Raw genomic sequence first — 19,767 nt, forward strand, 5'->3', positions numbered from 1 at the left:
CAGGTTCGTGCCCCGGTCTGGGAAGATCCCACATGCCACGGAGCGGCTGGGCCCATGAGCCGTGGCCGCTGAGCCTATGTGTCCGGAGCCTGTGCTCCACAGCGGGAGAGGCCACAACAGTGAGAGGCCTGTGTACTGCAAAAAAAACAAAAACAAAAAAAAAGAAAGCTAGAGTAGCAATTCTCATATCAGACAAACTAGAGTTTAAAATAAAGACTATTACAAGAGACAAAGAAAATTGATATTTATAGGACGTTCCATCCAAAACCAGAATACACTTTCTTCTCAAGTGCTCATGGAACATTCTCCAGGATAGATCATATCTTGGGTCACAAATCAAGCCTTGGTAAATTTAAGAAAGTTGAAATCGTATCAAGTATCTTTTCCGACCACAATGCTATGAGATTAGATATCAATTACAGGAAAAAAACTTTAAAAATGCAAACACAAGGAGGCTAAACAATACGCTACTAAATAACCAAGAGATGACTGAAGAAATCAAAGAGGAAATCAAAAAAATTTAGAAACAAATGACAATGAAAACACGACAACCCAAAACCTATGGGATGCAGCAAAAGCAGTTCTAAAGGGAAGTTTATAGCAACACAATCCTACATCAAGAAACAAGAAACATCTCAAATAAACAACCTAACAGAATTAGAAATGAAAAAGGAGAAGTACCAACTGACATGGCAGAAATACAAAGGTCCATGAGAGATTACTGCAAGCAACTCTATGACAAAAAAATGGACAACCTGGAAGAAATGGACAAATTCTTAGAAAAGCACAACTTTCCAAGACTGAACCAGGAAGAAATAGAAAAGATGAACAGACCAAAACAGATGGTGAGATATACCATGTTCTTGGATTGGAAGAATCAACACTGTGAAAATGACAACACGACCCAAAGCAATCTACAGATTCAATGCAATCCCTATCAAATTACCAATGGCATTTTTCACAGAACTAGAACAAGAGTTTTTACAGTTTGTATGGAAAGACAAAAGAACCCTAATAGCCAAAACAATCTTGAGAACGAAAAACGGAGCTGGAGGAATCAGGCTCCCTGACTGGAGACTATATTACAAAACTACAGTAATCAAGACAGTATGGTACTGGCACAAAAACAGAAATATAGATCAATGGGACAGGATAGAAAGCCCAGAGATAAACCCACACACATAGGGTAACCTTATCTTTGACAAAGGAGGCAAGAATATACAATGGAGAAAAGACAGCCTCTTCAATAAGTGGTGTTGGGAAAACTGGACGGCTACATGTAAAAGAATGAAATTAGAACACTTCCTAACACCATACACAAAAGTAAACTCAAAATGGATTAAAGACCTAAATGTAAGGCCAGAAACTATCAAACTCTTAGAGGAAAACATAGGCAGAACACTATGACATAAATCACAGCAAGATCCTTCTTGACCCACCTCCTAGAATAATGGAAATAAAATCAAAAATAAACAAATGGGACCTAATGCAACTTAAAAATCTTTGCACAGCCAAGGAAACCATAAAGAAGACAAAAAGACAACCCTCAGAATGGGAGAAGATATTTGCAAATGAAGCAACTGAGAAAGGATTAATCTCCTAAATATACAAGCAGCTCATGCAGCTCAATATCAAAAAAAACAAATGAACAATCCAAAAATGGGCAGCAGACCAAAATAGACATTTCTCCAAAGAAGATAAACAGATTGCCAACAAACACATGAAAGGATGCTCAAGATCACTAATCGTTAGAGAAATGTAAATCAAAACTACAATGAGGTATCATCTCACACCAGTCAGAATGGCCATCATCAAAAAGTCTACAAATAATAAATGTTGGAGAGGGTGTCAAGAAAAGGGAACCCTCTTTCACTGTTGGTGGGAATGTAAATTGATACAGCCACTATGGAGAACAGTATGGAGGTTCTGTAAAAAACTAAAAATAGAACTACCATACGACACAGCAATCCCACTACTGGGCATATACCCGGAGAAAACCATAATTCAAAAGGAGCCATGGGGCTTCCCTGGTGGCGCAGTGGTTGAGAGTCCCCCTGCCGATGCAGGGGACGCGGGTTTGTGCCCCGGTCCGGGAGGATCCCACATGCCGTGGAGCGGCTGGGCCTGTGAGCCATGGTCGCTGAGCCTGCGCACCCGGAGCCCGTGCTCCGCAACGGGAGAGGCCACAACAGTGAGAGGCCCGCGTACCACGAAAAAAAAAAAAAAAAAGGTCATGTACCACAATGTTCATTGCAGCACTATTTACAATAGCCAGGACATGGAAGCAACCTAAGTGTCCATCAACAGATGAATGGATAAAGAAGATGTGGCACATATATACAATGGAATATTACTCAGCCATAAAAAGAAACAAAATTGAGTTATTTGTAGTGAGGCGGATGGACCTAGAGTCTGCAGACTCTAAGTCAGAAAGAGAAAAACAAATACCGTATGCTAACACATATATATGGAATCTAAAAAAAAAAAAAGGTTCTGAAGAACCTAGGGGCAGGACAGGAATAAAGATGCAGATGTAGAGAATGGACTTGAAGACATTGGGAAGGGGAAGCTGGAACGAAGTGAGAGAGTAGCATGGACACATATACACCACCAAAAGTAAAACAGACAGCTAGTGGGAAGCAGCTGCATAGCACAGGGAGATCAGCTCGGTGCTTTGTGACCACCTAGAGGGGTGGGATAGGGAGGGTGGGAAGGAGATGCAAGAGGGAGGAGATATGGGGATATATGTATACGTATAGCTAGCTGATTCACTTTGTGATACAGCAGAAACTAACACACCACTGTAAAGCAATTATACTCCAATAAAGATGTTAAAAAAACCAAACCAAAACAAAGAAACTCTGTCCTAGAAAAACTTTGTTTTGCTACATATTTTTATTATGGTAAAATATATATAAAATGTACCATTCTAATAATTTCTAAGCATCCTGTTCAGTAGCATTTAGTACATTCATATTGTTGCACAACCATTACCACCATCCATGTCCAGAACTTTCTCATCATCCCAAATGGAAACTGTCTACCCATTAAACAATAACTCCACATTCTCTTCCTCCTGCAGCCCCCGGCAACCACCATTCTACTTTCTGTTTCTACAAATTGGATTGTTTTAGGTACCTCTTATAAGTGGAATCATACAGTATTCATCCTTTTGTGTTTGGCTTATTTCACTTAACATGTTGCCTTCATCCATGTTGTAACATTCATAATTTCATTCTTATAATGAAGGCTTTCAGACTGAGTAATAACCTACTGAATGTATATACCACATTTTATTTATCCATTCATCCAGTGATGAACATTTGGGTTGTTTCTACTTTTTGGCTACTGTCAATAATGCTGCTATGAACCTGGGTGTACAAATATCTATTTGAATCTTTGCTTTCAATTCTTTTCGGTATATATCCAGAATCAGAACTACCATGGATCACATGGTAGTTTTATGTTTCAATTTTTGAGGAACTACCGTATCTTTTTCCACAGTGGCTGCATTATTTTACATTCCCGCCAGCAATGCACAAGGTTTCCAATTTCTCCACATCCTTCAAACAACAACTTTTTTTCTTTTTTTGATATAGCTATCCTAAGAACTGTGAAACGGCCAAGAGAAACTTTTGCATATGTTCTCCTGAAGAATGGTGCAGTACTTTTCACAATAGCGTAAAACAGCATAAGAATATGACTGAAATGTTCATCAAGAACGGTTAATTGTATTATACCTGTCAACTGATAAAATGGAATACCATACATATGGCAGTAAGAAAATGAATGGATTCTGGTAGGATAAGACCTGAATGAATCTCAGGAACATAAATGGGTGAAACTTGTAACTTATAAAATACAACATTCCATTTACACAAGGTTCAAAAACATGTAAAACTAGACAATATACTGCTTAGAGATACATATGTCTGTCAAAACTAGTTGAAAAAAACAAAGAATGACAAATGATTAACAAAAAATATATATCAGGATAATGGTTACCTCTGAGGAGAGTGGGAAGAAAAATTTAAAGGTGATGTTCCTTTTCTTAAAGTGGATGGTGGGTATATGGTTAGTTGCTGTATTGGTTTTCTTTATATCTTATACATTTTCTATAAATGTTCTTTTGTGGCCATTCAATATTTATTTTAAAAAACATTTTTTTTTTTTTTTTTTTTTGGCGCTACGCGGGCCTCTCACTGTCGGGGCCCCTCCCGCTGCAGAGCACAGGCCCCGGACGCACAGGCCCAGCGGCCATAGCTCACGGGCCCAGCCGCTCTGGGGCACGTGGGATCTTCCCGGACCGGGGCACGAACCCGTGTCCCCTGCATCGGCAGGCAGACTCTCAACCACTGCGCCACCAGGGAAGCCCAAAAAACATTTTTAACTTTAGAAAACATTTAAACTTAATTAAAAGGCACAGTAGGCAATAAGAATCTGCCCTATGACTCCTGAGACAAGGGCCAACCTGAAATGGAACTACTACTGAATCCAATCCCAGGATTAGAATAATATTGAGAATAACTGTTTCATCTTTAAGATTCTATTCATTTATTCATACAACAAATATCTAGAGACTGTTCTATGTGTGGAGCATTATTTTTTAGATGCTGTGGGATACAGCAGTGAGCAAGACAGGTAAAAATTCCTGCCCTTGTGAATGCATCGCTAGCATTGCTGGCCTGGTATTTGAAATCTTATGTAACTAATTAACAGGTTAACTGTTGGGTACCCTTCTAAGGACACGTATCCTATCCCAGGGTGAAGAAGGTCAGAAATGGCTCTTGGATGGCCAAAACAGTCAGGGCTCGTGGGAATTCCCTGCCGGTCCAGTGGTTAGGACTCCGTGCCTCCACTGCAGAGGGCACGGATTCAATCCCTTGTCAGGGAAGTAAGATCCCGCCAAAAAAAAAAAAAAAAAAAAAACAGGGCCACTTATTATCCCAATTCTCCTTCACCTACAGCCATGTGTTTACTTTTTTTTTTTTTTAATTTTTAAAATTTTTTTGCGGTACACGGGCCTCTCACTGCTGCGGCCCCTCCCGCCGCAGAGCACAGGCCCCGGACGTGCAGGCTCAGCGGCCATGGCTCACGGGCCCAGCTGCCCTGCGGCATGTGGGATCCTCTCGGACCGGGGCACGAGCCCACGTCCCCCACATCGGCAGGCAGACTCTCAACCACTGCGCCACCAGGGAAGCCCCATGTGTTTACTTTATGAAGGAATGGGATTTGCACACCCAAAGCTCTGATTCGCCATTCTAATGAAGAAAATCATCTCAAGGAAAAGGAGTCTTGTTTTCATCTGAGTTCCTTATGCTTCTTATAAGTACTTAAGTCTCTCAAATTTTAGAGAAAATAACCCTTTTTTCTCTTCCAGTTACAATCTTTAAGAAAATATATGACAGCTGGTACACTTCAGCATGAGGGAGACATTGGTGGGTACTCCCTGTTCGGGTGTATCGACCTGAAAAGCAGGTTAACACAGTTACTCACTAGGATCCAGGGGTGGATCTGTACACCAGGCACCTGCGTGTTATAAAGCCATAGAGGGAAGGGGAGTGGAGATAAAGTGAAGAAAATAGAGGTGCTACACTTTCAAGATGGATCTACCTAATGACCCTATGAAAAGGTCCTTTTCCCTGGCCTTTGTTAATATTAGTACAAAAAGACAGGAAGGCATCTTATTCCCTTTTGCTCTTCACCATTCTAGCCTTATTAACATCTTTAAATGCAGTCAACTTAAAACTTTCCACTAGTGGGGGAGGGGAAAAGGGAAAAGATTTGTGGCTACATGTTTAAGAAAGAAGCTGAATTCATCACAGTGACAGGAGAGAGTGTTGGCAGAGATCTGAGCTATTTATTCTTTTAGGAAAATCCTATAAAGAATGACACAAGGAAGCCTCTATCTGCAGTCTTGTTCATCACACTGGTGAGGAGTCCGATAACAGATGTATGCAGGAGCATGATTTAATGGCAGGAGCTGGCCCCTGATGTGTATTAATACAGCGGCAAAGCGGAACGCACCTCTCTTCATCACTCATTTCTATAAAAGAGGTGGAATCCGAGATGGCCCGACGTTAGGCAGAGCAAGCCCATTTGTTCTACTGACTGATGGCGTGGGCTCAGGCTATGTCCTTCACCTCCATGGGGCACTCAGGTTGTGGATAGAAAACAAAAAAAATGTTCAGTGAAGCAGGCCTGAGTCAACAAGTGAGAGGAGTTGGGCTCAGTAGGGGAAATGCTGAATGCTCAAGTCTTGTTTAATACCTCCCAGTACATTTCCTGATTTGAATATGGAATAAGGATTATAAACTTCTCAACAGCTCTTCTCTTATAAACAACTAAAAGCTAAAAATAGAGCTAGATATTAAGGGGGAAAAAAAGAACAAAAAGATAAAGACTGTGTTTTATTGCTTCCAATTCTACAGACTGGATGAGGATCTGGGTTTTGACATGGAGTCATGGTTTGGAACCAATTCTGTCGTATACAAGACCAAACACCTGCAGTGTTTAAGAGGGCAGCTCAAGAGTCATAGGGAAATTGGTCTGATCTTGGCTCTACAATTTATTAACCATATAACCTCAGTGAGTGATTTAACCTCTCTAAGCCTTAATTTTCCCATGTGTAAACTGGGAATAAAAACAGCATCTGCCTTATAAAGTTGTTGCAAAGGTTAAGTGAAATAATTCATGTAAAATGTTCAGCTCAGAGCACGGCCATGTGAAAATCCCTAAGAAAAACTTACTACAATCATCAGACCCATGGTTAAGAATGTTCAGTATGAACCACTGTCAAGCAACCATTCCAAACAGAAGCTCAAACAGGTCAATTTCAGAGTATGCTGAAACTTACTAAGTAAAGTTAGAGAAATAAGAGTTCCTGTCTGTCTGAGGTCTACTCTTTACTCAGGTATCAATTACTCTGATCTATATAATATATAGTATTTTCTGAAGAAAATAAAATAATTTATGATATGCTCAATTCCCTCAGAGTGAATTCACCATCATCAAGAAAATAACCATAGGTATTTCTGATAGGTCCTACAAGCAGATACGCCCTTTTTAACCAGAGCAATTCACCCCAAAATGTATTGAAATACACAAAGTATTATTTCCTATGATTAATAATTACATTTAATTATCTTCTCTCAACTTCAAAGAAAAATATCTATAGACATCCAGTATTCTTGCTGATATAAATACGTAATTATTCCCCTTTTTTCATTTAAGGATAACATACCTGTATGTATGTAAATGTGCAGCTCAGTGAATCTTTACATGTATATACACTCATGTAATCCCCACCAAGTTCTTGATAAAGTATTTCCAGCATCCCAGAAGACTTTTTTATGTCCTCCTCTGGTCACTACCTCCCACTGAAGATAACCATTATTTTGGTTTCTATGAACCAGTTTTGCCTAGAAAACCTTAAGTTTTAACTTGAAAACTTAATTAGAAATTTCTCGAACGGTAGAATATTAGCACTCTACTAGACATTAAAACAGTGATAATGTATTGTGCTGTATACCAAACATGAAAGTAAATAAATCCATATGGCTCCTTCGCTATTGACTAAACTGCCACCCTACCAGGATTTTCATTACCACACACCTAATTTCCTGTCTGTGCTAGAGCAAAAGTACAGATGACTAAAGACTGTTGATAGTGGAATATAGGGATTCAAACTCAAGAAAGCTGTAAGACACAGTGGAAAAGCACAGACTTCAGGGTCAGAGATGAAAAGGTATATAAAACATATAATTTAGTGCCTGACACACAGTAGGTGGTCAATAAAGGATAACTACATATATAATTACTGGCACTTGGGCTGGACAGAGATGCTGTAGCCACAGGTTTCCGTTTCCTCTTGATGTCACGTGAACATGGCGGTCCTAGGTGTATGTTTGCCTGTCTGCAGATATGAGAAAGAAAAAATACTGTTTTAACTTCGTAATTCTTATTGTAAGAGAATATGTTCAGCCCAGATGAAACCCCTGACCCATTATAGACACAGACTAACAAAATGGGCACCATCCTTTGCCATCAAGTGTCAGTACAAGTTTATTCAGAATTAATCATAACTTATTCTTTATATACTATATATACCCACTGTAAACAACTTATCTGAATTCATGATTTATTTCAATAAGTATGTATTTCATTACATGCTCTTTCTTGTACAATTATTTTTCATAAAAACTATAACCGAAATTGTTCTAAACTCACTAATGAAATACCTATTCCCAACTGGTAATATATTGAAAAGTTTAACATTACATGAACACAGATATTTGCATAGAATTTTAATAGGAAGTTTAACCCTTCTATCACTATAAATCTGGATTTTTAATAGTGTCTATATTACATAATAAGTAAGTTTAGTTTCTGTGATTTTTAAAAACATTATGTGGCAAAAGTATGTTCCCTCAACTGAATATTCAGCTTATTTAAAAAAAAAAAGGGGGGGACTTCCCTGGCGGTCCAGTGGTTAAGACTCTGCGCTTCCACTGCAGGGGGTGTGCGTTTGATCCCTGGTCAGGGAACTAAGATCTCACATGCCACGCGTCACGGCCAGAAGAAAAAAAAAGAGTGAGAGCTTCAAAGCTAGAAAAGCAAAAGATTCTCTGAAAGGCAATGGACTTAACAATGAAATAGCTGGTAAGCTATTTTTTTTTAATTTTTATTTTTATATTGGAGTATAGTGATTTACAATATTGTGTTAGTTTCAGGTGTACAGCAAAGTGATTCAGTTAAACATATACATATATCCATTCTTTTTCAGATTCTTTTCCTATACAGGTTATTACAGAATACTGAGTAGAGTTCCCTGTGCTATACAGTAGGTCCCTGTTGATTATCTATTTTATATATAACAGAGTATATATGTTAATTCCAAACTCCTAATTTATCCCTCCCACAACCTTTCCCATTCAGTAACCATAAATTTGCTTTCTACGTGTTTCTGTTTCGTAAGTAAGTTCATTTGTATAGCTTTTTAGATTCCACACAAAAGTGATATCGTATGGTATTTATCTTTGTCTGACTTACTTCACTTAGTACGATAATCTCTAGGTCCATCCATGTTGCTGTAAATGGCATTATTTCATTCCTTTTTATGGCTGAGTAATATTCCACTGTATATACATACCACATCTTCTTTATCCATTCTTCTGTCAATGGACATTTAGGTTGCTTCTATACCTTGGCTATTGTACATAGTGCTGCAATGAACATTGGGGTGCATGTATCTTTTTTTTTAACATCTTTATTGGAGTATAATTGCTCCACAATGGTGTGTTAGTTTCTGCTTTATAACAAAGTGAATCAGCTATATATATACATATATCCCCATATCTCCCCCCTCTTGTGTCTCCCTCCCACCCTCCCTATCCCACCCTCTAGGTGGTCACAAAGCACCGAGCTGATCTCCCTGTGCTATGTGGATGCTTCCCACCAGCTATCCACTTTACACTTGGTAGTGTATATATGTCCATGCCACTCTCACTTTGTCCCAACTTACCCTTCCCCCTCCCCGTGTCCTCAAGTCCATTCTCTATGTCTGCGTCTTTATTCTTGTCCTACCCCTAGGTTCTTCAGAAACCTTTTTTTTTTTCCTAGATTCCATATATATGTGTTAGCATATGGTATTTGTTTTTCTCTTTCTGACTTGCTTCACTCTGTATGACAGACTCATTTTCTCTGGATATATGCTCAGGAGTGGACTGCTCGATCATATGATAATTCTATTTTTAGTTTTCTGAGGAACTCCACACTGTTTTCTACAGTGGATGCACTAACTTACATTCCCACCAACAATGTAGGAGGGTTCCCTTTTCTCCACACCCTCTCCAGCATTTCTTATTTGTAGACTTTTTAATGATGGCCATTCTGACTGGCGTGAGGTGGTACCTCACTGTAGTTTTGATTTGCATTTCTCTAATGATTAGTGATGTTGAGCATCTTTTCATGTGCATTGTGGCCATCTGTATGTCTTCTTTGGAGAAATGTCTTTTTAGAGCTTCTGCCCACTTTTTGACTGGGTTGCTTATTTTTTTTGCCATTGAGCTGCATGAGCTGTTTGTATATTTTGGAGATTGATCCCTTGTCAGTTGATTCGTTTGCAAATATTTTCTCCCATTCTGTGGGTTGTCTTTTTGTTTTGTTTATGGTTTCCTTTGCTGTGCAAAAGCTTTTAAGTTTAATCAGGTCCTATTTGTTTATTTTTGTTTTTATTTTCATTACTCTAGGAGGTGGATCCAAAAAGATACTGCTGTGATTTATGTCAAAGAGTGTTCTACCTATGTTTTCCTCTAAGAATTTTATAGTATCTGGTCTTATATTTAGGTCTTTAATCCACTTTGAGTTTATTTTTGTGTATGGTGTTAGAGAATGTTCTAATTTCATTCTTTTACAAGTAGCTGTCCAGTGTTCTCAGCACCACTTATGGAAGAGACTGTCTTTTCTCCATTGTATATTCTTGCCTCCTTTTGTCGTAGATTAACTGACCACAGATGCATGGATTTATCTCTGGACTTTCTATCCTGTTCCATTGATCTGTATTTCTGTTTTTGTGCCAGTACCAATACTGTTTTGATGACTGTAGCTTTGTAGCATAGTCTGAAGTCAGGGAGCCTGATTCCTCCACCTCTGTTTTTCTTTCTCAAGATTGCTTTGGCTATTCGGGGTCTTTTGTGTCTCCATACAAATTTTAATATTTTTTGTTCTAGTTCTGTGAAAACTGCCATTGGTAATTTGATGGGGATTGCACTGAATCTGCAGATTGCCTTGGGTAGTACAGTCATTTTGACAATACTGATTCTTCCAATCCAAGAATATATTTTTCCATCTGTTTGTCTCATCTTCAATTTCTTTCATCAGTGTCTTATAGTTTTCGGAATACAGGTCTTCTGCCTCTTTAGGTAGGTTTACTCCTGGTATTATATTCTTTTTGATGCAATGGTAAAAGGGATTGTTTCCTTAATTTCTCTTTCTGATCTTTTGTTGTTAGTGTATAGAAATCAAAGAAATTTCTGTGTATTAATTTTGTATCCTGCAACTTTACAGAATTCACTGATGAGCTCTAGTAGTTTTCTGGTAGCATCTTTAGAATTTTCTATGTATAATATCATGTCATCTGCAAACAGTGACGGTTTTACTTCTTTTCCAATTTGGATTTCTTTCATTCCTTTTTCTTCTCTGATTGCCATAGCTAGGACGCTGGTATGCTATTTTAGTTCCCTACTTCCTCCTTCCTCTCAACCTAGATAGATCCTACCCCTGACTAAGGACCAAGCTGAGCCTCACGTTTATACAAAGCTTTCCTTGAACATCTTAGGCCTTATCTACCATGAATCATTATTTAACTGGTGTATACATATCTTTTTTCCCTAATGAGGCTAATCTCCTTGAGAACAGGGACTATATTTACATTTCTTTCATAATTTTCCTGTGACCTACCAACTTCCACACAAGGCATATAACTGATCCCCACTAAATATCTGTTGAATAAAACTGATACGAATGACTAAAAGTTCTAAAAACAAAATACTCAACTGTACACTTATAGGTGGTTAAAATGGTAAATTTTTTTTTTTTTTTGGCCATGTCGCACAGCTTACAGGATCTTAGCTGCCCACCAGGATTGAACCCGGGCCCACAGCAGTGAAAGTGTCAAGTCCTAACCACTGGACTGTCAGGGAATTCCCTAAAATGGTAAACTTTATGTTATGATATTTTACCACAATTTTTAAAACATGGCCAGAGTACAAAACATATTAAAAGGACTCTAATAAAATTATATCAGATGAACTCCTAATTAGTAGTCCTAGTTGGGGATTCAATCTCATGGCTTAATAGTCTTAAAACTGAAGCCTCAGTCAAATCTAAAAGAACCTAGTTAGCAAGGCAACAAGACTACTGTTGAATGGGCAAATTTTCCTATTCAGAGGTCCCCAATCTGGCAACTTCCACAGTTTAAAAGCATATGGAGGGCTTCCCTGGTGGTGCAGTGGTTAGGAATCCGCCTGCCAATGCAGGCGACATGGCTTCGAGCCCTGGCCCTGCAAGATCCCACATGCCGCGGAGCAACTAAGCCCACGTGCCCCACAGCTACTGAAGCCTGCGCGCCTAGAGCCCATGCTCCACAACAAGACAGGCCACCACCAATGAGAAGTCCATGCACCACAACGAAGGGTAGCCCCCACTCGCCGCAACCAGACAAAAGCCTGAGCACAGCAACGAAAACCCAACGCAGCCATAAATAAATAAATAAATAAAATAAATTTTAAAAAAGCATATGGGCCTGTGCACGCACATGGGTTCTCTCTCTCTCTCTCTCACACACACACACACACACACACACACACACACACACACACACTCTTTAAAGAGCAAAAGCTTAGGAGTCAATTCAATTTATAAATAAGAAAATAAAAGAATTTGACTGAAATCATAAGAAAACTTTTAGAATGCAAAGAACACTACAACAGGTAGATATTTACAATATAAAGCCTGTGGTTTGGAAAATTCCACCAAATCACCTTATATTGATCATTTACATCTATACAGCAAAAGAGTTAACTGTAAGTTAGGTACTCCATGAATAGTTAATTCTGAAACCCCAAAGTGAAATGTAAGTATAAACATGTAAAATAGGGAAAAAATCCATTTTTCATATCTTACAGAGTCCTGGGAATAAGTCTAAATCAGCATGCTGATTTAATAATTAGAAACATGGAGGACAGAACATCAAAGGTAGACAGGTCTAAATGCAGAGGTGATAATTCCCTTTGAAGCCAAAGACACAGGCAGAAAAGAAAGTGACACTACAAATTTTGTTTCTCCTCAAAACAGAAAAATGTACAGAATAGAACTTCCATCTTTTCCACAAACAAGGTACTTGAGTATAAACTATCCAAGCTCTTTGCTCTAATTCAATCATGCTTCTCCTAAAGACCTTCAGAAAAAGAAACAAGTCAAACAAAGGGTAACAGTTTACAGCCATGCTCCTTTCTTCTTTACCTTAAGCTCACTAAAGGACTCTCCAAAACTTTTCAGATTAAATGTTAACACCATTTCTTCAAACTAAACTATGTTATTAGACAAGACAGTGGTTACCCTTGAGCTGTGGGTAGTGGGGGAAGAGGGACAGTGACTAGAAAAGGCACAGGGAACTTTTGGGATTCTTTCTGCTAATGTTCTGTTTCTGGATCTAGACGCTGGGTTACTTGGATATGGCTTCATGAAAATTCATCAGGTGTATATTTCTTTGTACACTTCTCTGTATGTGTATTATCCTTCAATAAAAAGTTTAATTAAAAAATATTGCTCTTTGGGCTTCCCTGGTGCTGCAGTGGTTGAGAGTCTGCCTGCCAATGCAGGGGACACGGGTTTGAGCCCGGGTCTGGGAAGATCCCACATGCTGCGGAGCAGCTAAGCCTGTGCACCACAACTACTAAGCCTGTGTTCTAGAGCCCGCGAACCACAACTACTGAGCCCGCATGCCACAACTACTGAAGCCCGCGTGCCTAGAGCCTGTGCTCCACAACAAGAGAAGCCACCGCAATGAGAAGCCTGCGCACCGCAACAAAGAGTAGCCCTGGCTCGCCGCAACCAGAGAAAAGCCCGCGCAGCAACGAAGACCTAACGCAGCCAAAAATAAATAAAATAAAATAAATAAATTTATATATAAAAAATATTGCTCTTCAAGGTCAATCAGTGTTTATAAAATGCTAAGTTTTGACAGATGCAAAATAACAAGCAGAAGAAAAGCACTCAAAAGGGTTTTAAGATAGTAATTCTCAAAGTATCAACTTGAGCTAAATGAAATAAATACTGCCTTTTATTTACACACCATCCATCATTTCACAGCTCTGCATGTTTGATGTATGTCAGTAAGATGGCTGAAGGCACATATTATCACTCCTTTATGGACCTAGTAAGTAACATTTATCTCACATTTTCCAGGAATGACACATTTTGGAGTAAAAAGATGGAGCCATTTATGTACCCAAATGTTTACATTTTTAACCGCTTTAAATGGAAATATGGTAGTTTTTAAATGCTTATCTATTTTAGTAAAATGAAAATAAGTATTACTTACCTACTATTCTGCGCATAGCTATTCACTGCACTATATTCTGCAATGTCCTTAGAAGCTGCTGTGGACTCAAAGGCTTAGGTGGCCCTTGCACTACCAGCCCCTCTAGGCCTTGCTTCTTGGATCCCCACTCGTCCCTGCTCGGTGATGTTAAGGGCTTCAGGGTTAATCGTCCCTACGTTAAACGACCCCCCACCCCGACTGCTAAGCCTTCAGCCTGTAACTTCTCCACAGTAAACGATCTACTTCTACCACCCCATTCCCACTCCTAATTGTTACACCTTCAAATTTTGTAAATTCCTCTGGTTATAACTTAGGAAAGAACTGAAGGCTTTCTGAAACCAGGTAACACAGTTTATTAAGTCAATAACCTTATTTTGTTGTAAAAATATATATTTCTGTGTGGACTATTGCCTTTCTACTCAGGAGGGTTTTTTTTTTTTTGCTTCTTTCATTGTTCACTGAGTTTTTACTGAGCACTGGGTGGGTTCGGTGGTGAACAAAACAGACAGTCTCTTCCCTAATGCGCTTGTAGCCTAGTCCCATTTCCAGCTGCACAGCTTTCCTAGTTACAGAATCTGCATAAGAGAGAAACTGAGGCAGAGATAAAGAGAAGTCATGCTCATTCCTAAAATTCAGCTTAGTGCTCCTTCCCTCTTAAAACATTTCTCTTAAGATCATTTCCAGGTTGGAGAGCTATTTCAAAAGAAGTAGAATAACTTCACAACTTAGGGCTGAGTACAGAAGGTATATCTTCTCTGTGTGCCTTCCTAGTAAAGATATGGGGAGGGAGGATGAGACACAGCCAAACTGTTACAGTAGGACAGGTCCAAGTGAACCCTAGTAATGGTAGAGTTTACAGCTTGGGGAAATCTAATTTTCCCTACTTGGGAAAAACCTTAGAGCAGGGGTCCCCAACCCCTGGGCCACGGACAGCTACCAGTCCGCAGCCTGTTAGGAACCTGGCCGCACAGCAGGAGGTGAGTGGCGGGCAAGCGAGTGAAGCTTCATCTGCCGCTCCCCATCGCTCACATTACTGCCTGCACCATCCCCCATCCCCCCACCCTGTCTGTGGAAACACTGTCTTCCATGAAACTGGTGCCAAAAAGGTTGGGAACCGCTGCCTTAGAGGACAAAGAAGGACGAGAACTCAGAACGAGCCAGGGGAAAGTCAAGAGGAAGCTGGGTGCTCGGAGCAGGAGGGTTAAAGGAGACAGGGGATGAACCTGCCGTGCTGTGCAGCACATTAAGAACGTTAGGAAAGGCCTGCACAGGAGTGGAGAGCACTCTGTGTGGGCTGGAAGGGGGCCCCCTGTGTTCTTTGGGGACCTGTGCGTGGCGGCAGGCAACTGCTGCAGCTCAGCTTCCTATTCAAGAGGCAGTTCCAATTTTCTGTTTATCCCCCAAAATTCCGTATCTATAAATTGTAGACATAAAGCATTAAGGAAGGGAAAGAAAAATAGATTGAACTATCCCCACCCCCATTTTCACTTAGAAGTATTTAACCACTTGGCTCCCTTTCTGCTTAATGTGTTATTTCTTTAATTCGTGTTCTTTTATTTTTGTATCATGTTACTTTTTTTTTTTTTTTTTCACGGTACGCGGGCCTCTCACTCCTGTGGCCTCTCCCGTTGCGGAGCACAGGCTCCGGACGCGCAGGCTCAGCGGCCATGGCTCACGGGCCCAGCCGCTCCGCAGCATGTGGGGTCTTCCCGGACCGGGGCACGAACCCGTGTCCCCTGCATCGGCAGGCAGACTCTCAACCACTGCGCCACCAGGGAAGCCCAAAATAAACTGGTCTTTTTGTTTGTTTGTTTGTTTTGGTTTTTTGCGATACGTGGGCCTCTCACTGTTGTGGCCTCTCCCGTTGCGGAGCACAGGCTCCAGAAGCGCAGGCTCAGCCGCCATGGCTCACGGGCCCAGCCGCTCCGAGGCGTGTGGGATTTTCCCGGACCGGGGCACAAATGTAACATGTTACTTTTTTGTAGACCTTTTTATATTTTGGTTATTATAAACTACTACATTATTTTCGTTATTAAACTACTTTTCTGTATTCTGAAGAACAAAAAGAAAATTGTGTTCTTTTACTCTGTGTCACTGTCTCACAAGACAGAAACTGAAAAGGGACAACACACAGGCGAGACATCATCACAAAGGACAGGAGAAGAGTGTGAGCTTCCCCTTCTCACCAACACACAAACACCCATCCTTATAGGCTGAACGGCAGAAGATTTAACTAGATTTTTAAAAACTCTTTTTAAGAGCAGTACACAGTTGCTTTTGTGTTGAACCATGTACTGTGTGAGGAGGGACAGGACCTTTCAATTATGCAGGGGCAAAAAAGGCTAACTATTAGTTAAGCTAAAATCTCTACCAAGTTAAAACTTCCTTCTCAATTGAAGTGGCATATGGTTATCAGAATCATGTAAGGAACTTTCACAAAATACACATCTCCCACCATGCTGGGATGGGAGAAGAATCTGTAATGTTTATTTTGAAATTCTTCCTCAGGTAATTCTCGTAAGTTTCTACCTACTGTGAAAATTCCTGAGCTAAAAAAAACAGACCAAATTCCCAAAGCCAAGCTAGCCCATAAAACAAATCTAAATATTTAACTTAAAGAATAACAGAATGACTAAATGAATATAAGTGTAGATAAAAGTATTGTTTCCCAGTATGCAAGCAATGAACCCAGAGAAAAGACAGACAGCGAAGCTCACTCTTTTTCTGTTTCATCTGATCTGGGCCTCAGTACTCTTTGGGCACTACTTCTTTCACAGCATGAATGCCAGGTCAGTACTTCCCCTAAAAGCATCACAGTCAGCAGCATTTCCCGAAAAGAACTTAGGGAGGTGGAGGTGGAATGAACATTAAAATTAATAAATACACTCTTCAAAAATCCTTACTTCAGGAAAAATCACTAAATTCACTTCATAAATGTGAAGGTGAATGCTGAAGATTAACAATTAATTGAAAGAGTATTCTGTATATCCACACATAAACAAAACAAACCTATTTCATTTTTTACTGCAGGTAACTGAAAAGATCAGGTGAGTTGTTAAAACTGCAGTGTTACTTAGGAAACTAGGCAGATCACAATGTCCCTGGGGCAGGAATGTACTTTTAGCGAAAAACAAAAACAAAAAAAAACTTACTTTGAGAAATACATGCATGTTTAATAGAACCAATGTTGGCAAAAAAAATAACTGAAGTGACTGCTTTAGATTTAGAACAAAGATGTTTAGAGTCACTCCTAAGGAAAGAAAACAATCTTTATCTGCCGATGGCAAGCGAATTTAAAGAATAGTTCACCTTCAAAAATCACTCATTTTAAAAACTTATTGAAAAGTTAAGTTTTTGGTATGAAATAAAAATAAAATTTATTGGGAAAAGGTATTCATTTGCTGTACTTTTCCTTAAGCACACACAAATAAGTAACATCAGGAAAAAATTATTGATATTTCTAAGGACCATAGGTCATATACATCATATATTCCAATTATTCTCCTTAATTACTAATCTATTCACCTCAATTTTTTTTTTTTTTTTTTTTTTTTGTGGTACGCGGGCCTCTCACTGTTGTGGCCTCTCCCGTTGCGGAGCACAGGTTCCGGACGCGCAGGCTCAGCAGCCATGGCTTATGGGCCCAGCCGCTCTGCGGCATGTGGGATCTTCCCGGACTGGGGCACGAACCCGTGTCCCCTGCATCAGCAGGCAGACTCCCAACCACTGCGCCACCAGGGAAGCCCCACCTCAATTATTTTTAACAAAAATTTATGGAAGCCTACACTATGCTGGATGTGGAGAGGTTATATACAAGATGACTGAGCCAAGGGCCTGTCCACCAGGAGCTCTCAACATAGTGAGGGAGGCCGATGCATAAAGAACTAACAGAAGACACTGAGCTGTAATCAAGGAAAAAGGGAAGTGTGAAGGTAAATTGTGGTAAAAGAGGATTAAATCTAAGGATGTAGAAATCCCTCCCTCACATGCGATTTTTACCTTCAGGGTTAACTGACATTTATTAAACACCCAGTAGGGGAAATGTATTTTCACAGACTTGCACGTATGAGAGGATCCAGGCCTTCTGACACTAGAAGCAGCCAGAGAGAGAAAACGACCTCACAATTAGAGGACACAAAGGAGCTTTATCTAATAGGAAGAGATCCTAGCAATCCCACTAGTGTTTTCACTCAAACCTAACTAACCCTCAGCAGTCTATGACAAACTGCTCACTAGCACCTGAAAATTCTCCGTAATCTACTTCCCTTGGCTGGGCCAAGGTTAGCATATCATGAAGCTGTTTCATGTCACCCACAGGAGCAGAATAGTTTCACATCAGTTGGAAGGATGGGTATATTACAATAGCAAAACAGAGAGAGAGAAAATGCTTTCATCATTCCACTCTGGCAGTAAGATGCCAGCTGGCTGAGAGCTGCTATAGACAAGACTGTCCAACAGCGGACAAAAGATTCCAGAACTGTGTACTATATAATGGGAATTCCAGTAGGATTGGGCAGCCTTATGGACAACATTAGAGCAGAAACATTTTCTAACACATGACCAAAACCAAGGCTCTAAAGAGGTGAGCAAGAGCTGCTGTGCATCACAGCATCCCAACAGATAGAGGACTAATAAAAGGTTCTTTCCCCCAAGCCCTGCGGTAAAACCTGAGGCTGTTTACTATGGCTCCAAAGGTCGAAATAAACAGTATGAATTGAGTCTTCTTTTTGCTCTTTGAAACTCCTTGTCAAGTGGCACAGCCAGCTGGGCACACAACTCTGATATGCAGATCATAACGTTTGTGAACAGATAAAATGAATTACAATGAGTGCAGCCTATCACATTTCAACTCTCTAACGGGCAGGAAGGTCTCTCTTTTTCACCCAGCACTGTCCAAATGACTCCTCTTATAATCCACCTGAGGTCATTTTAAGCACCTCAGGAAGCTGTACTACTTCTCATTAGCAAACAACTCTGGAAGCCAACTCAAGGTTTGTAAAACTGCAATTATCCTAAGAACAGTGTAGGGTGGTAACTATATAACAAAAATAATAATTTTAGCTACCAGTATGCTAAATATTCAAATGTATTATTTCATTTTGAGCCCCACTAGCCCCCAAAATATTAATATTTTCATTTTCAAGGTGAGGAAATTGAGGTATGGGGAGGTTAAGTCTTGCACCCAGGTAAAGCCAAGATTCTTACCTGAGTCTGCCTAACACTAACATGAGATTAAGAAGGAATAAATGGAAATGGTGATACATTACCAAGTCACCCCCCAAAACAGAGGAAAGGTCAGGAGAGTCGGAGAAAACTCAAAACTGCCACAAGATACTCAAAAACTACAACTGGTGACTTGTGTATCACACAAAGAGATGTAGCAACTGATAAGTTCCAGTTATGCTTTTCTAAGACAATAATGTTAAAAAAGAAAAAAAAAGCTATCCTTCACAATCAATAAATCTCTCATTTTGGGAAAAGTTGCCTACAGCACTAGTTCCTTATTACCATTCCATGACTGTGTCCTTGACAGCAATACCACCGCCTCTACCAGAACACCAATCACACCATCTGCTGCTGGAGCAGCAGCAATCCTTAATACCGGAACCAAGGCTTACTACTTTAATAGCCACAGCCCAATACCAGCAACCAAAACAACCAAA

General features: G+C 39.9%; 1 protein-coding gene across 7 annotated transcripts in view; it reads right to left on the reverse strand.

The window, feature by feature from the left end:
• The window catches only part of GPATCH2L (G-patch domain containing 2 like), a 61,811-nt gene that overhangs the window by 8,344 nt on the left and 33,700 nt on the right, over window positions 1-19,767 (reverse strand). For 3 of the 7 annotated variants that reach the window (XM_024737770.1, XM_024737769.1, XM_024737772.1), the window contains exon 9: window positions 7,809-7,915. The exons of 1 other annotated variant lie outside the window; for it this stretch is intronic. In XM_024737770.1, coding sequence (XP_024593538.1) covers window positions 7,809-7,915 — 107 coding nt within the window. Of the gene's footprint in view, window positions 1-7,808; window positions 7,916-19,767 lie in introns of those variants that run through there. 3 more of the 7 variants (XM_024737771.1, XM_024737773.1, XR_003002240.1) reach the window with 2 other exon arrangements.

The sequence above is a fragment of the Neophocaena asiaeorientalis genome, unplaced genomic scaffold (assembly GCF_003031525.2).
Source record: "Neophocaena asiaeorientalis asiaeorientalis breed wild unplaced genomic scaffold, Neophocaena_asiaeorientalis_V1.1 scaffold49, whole genome shotgun sequence".
NCBI lineage: Eukaryota > Metazoa > Chordata > Mammalia > Artiodactyla > Phocoenidae > Neophocaena > Neophocaena asiaeorientalis.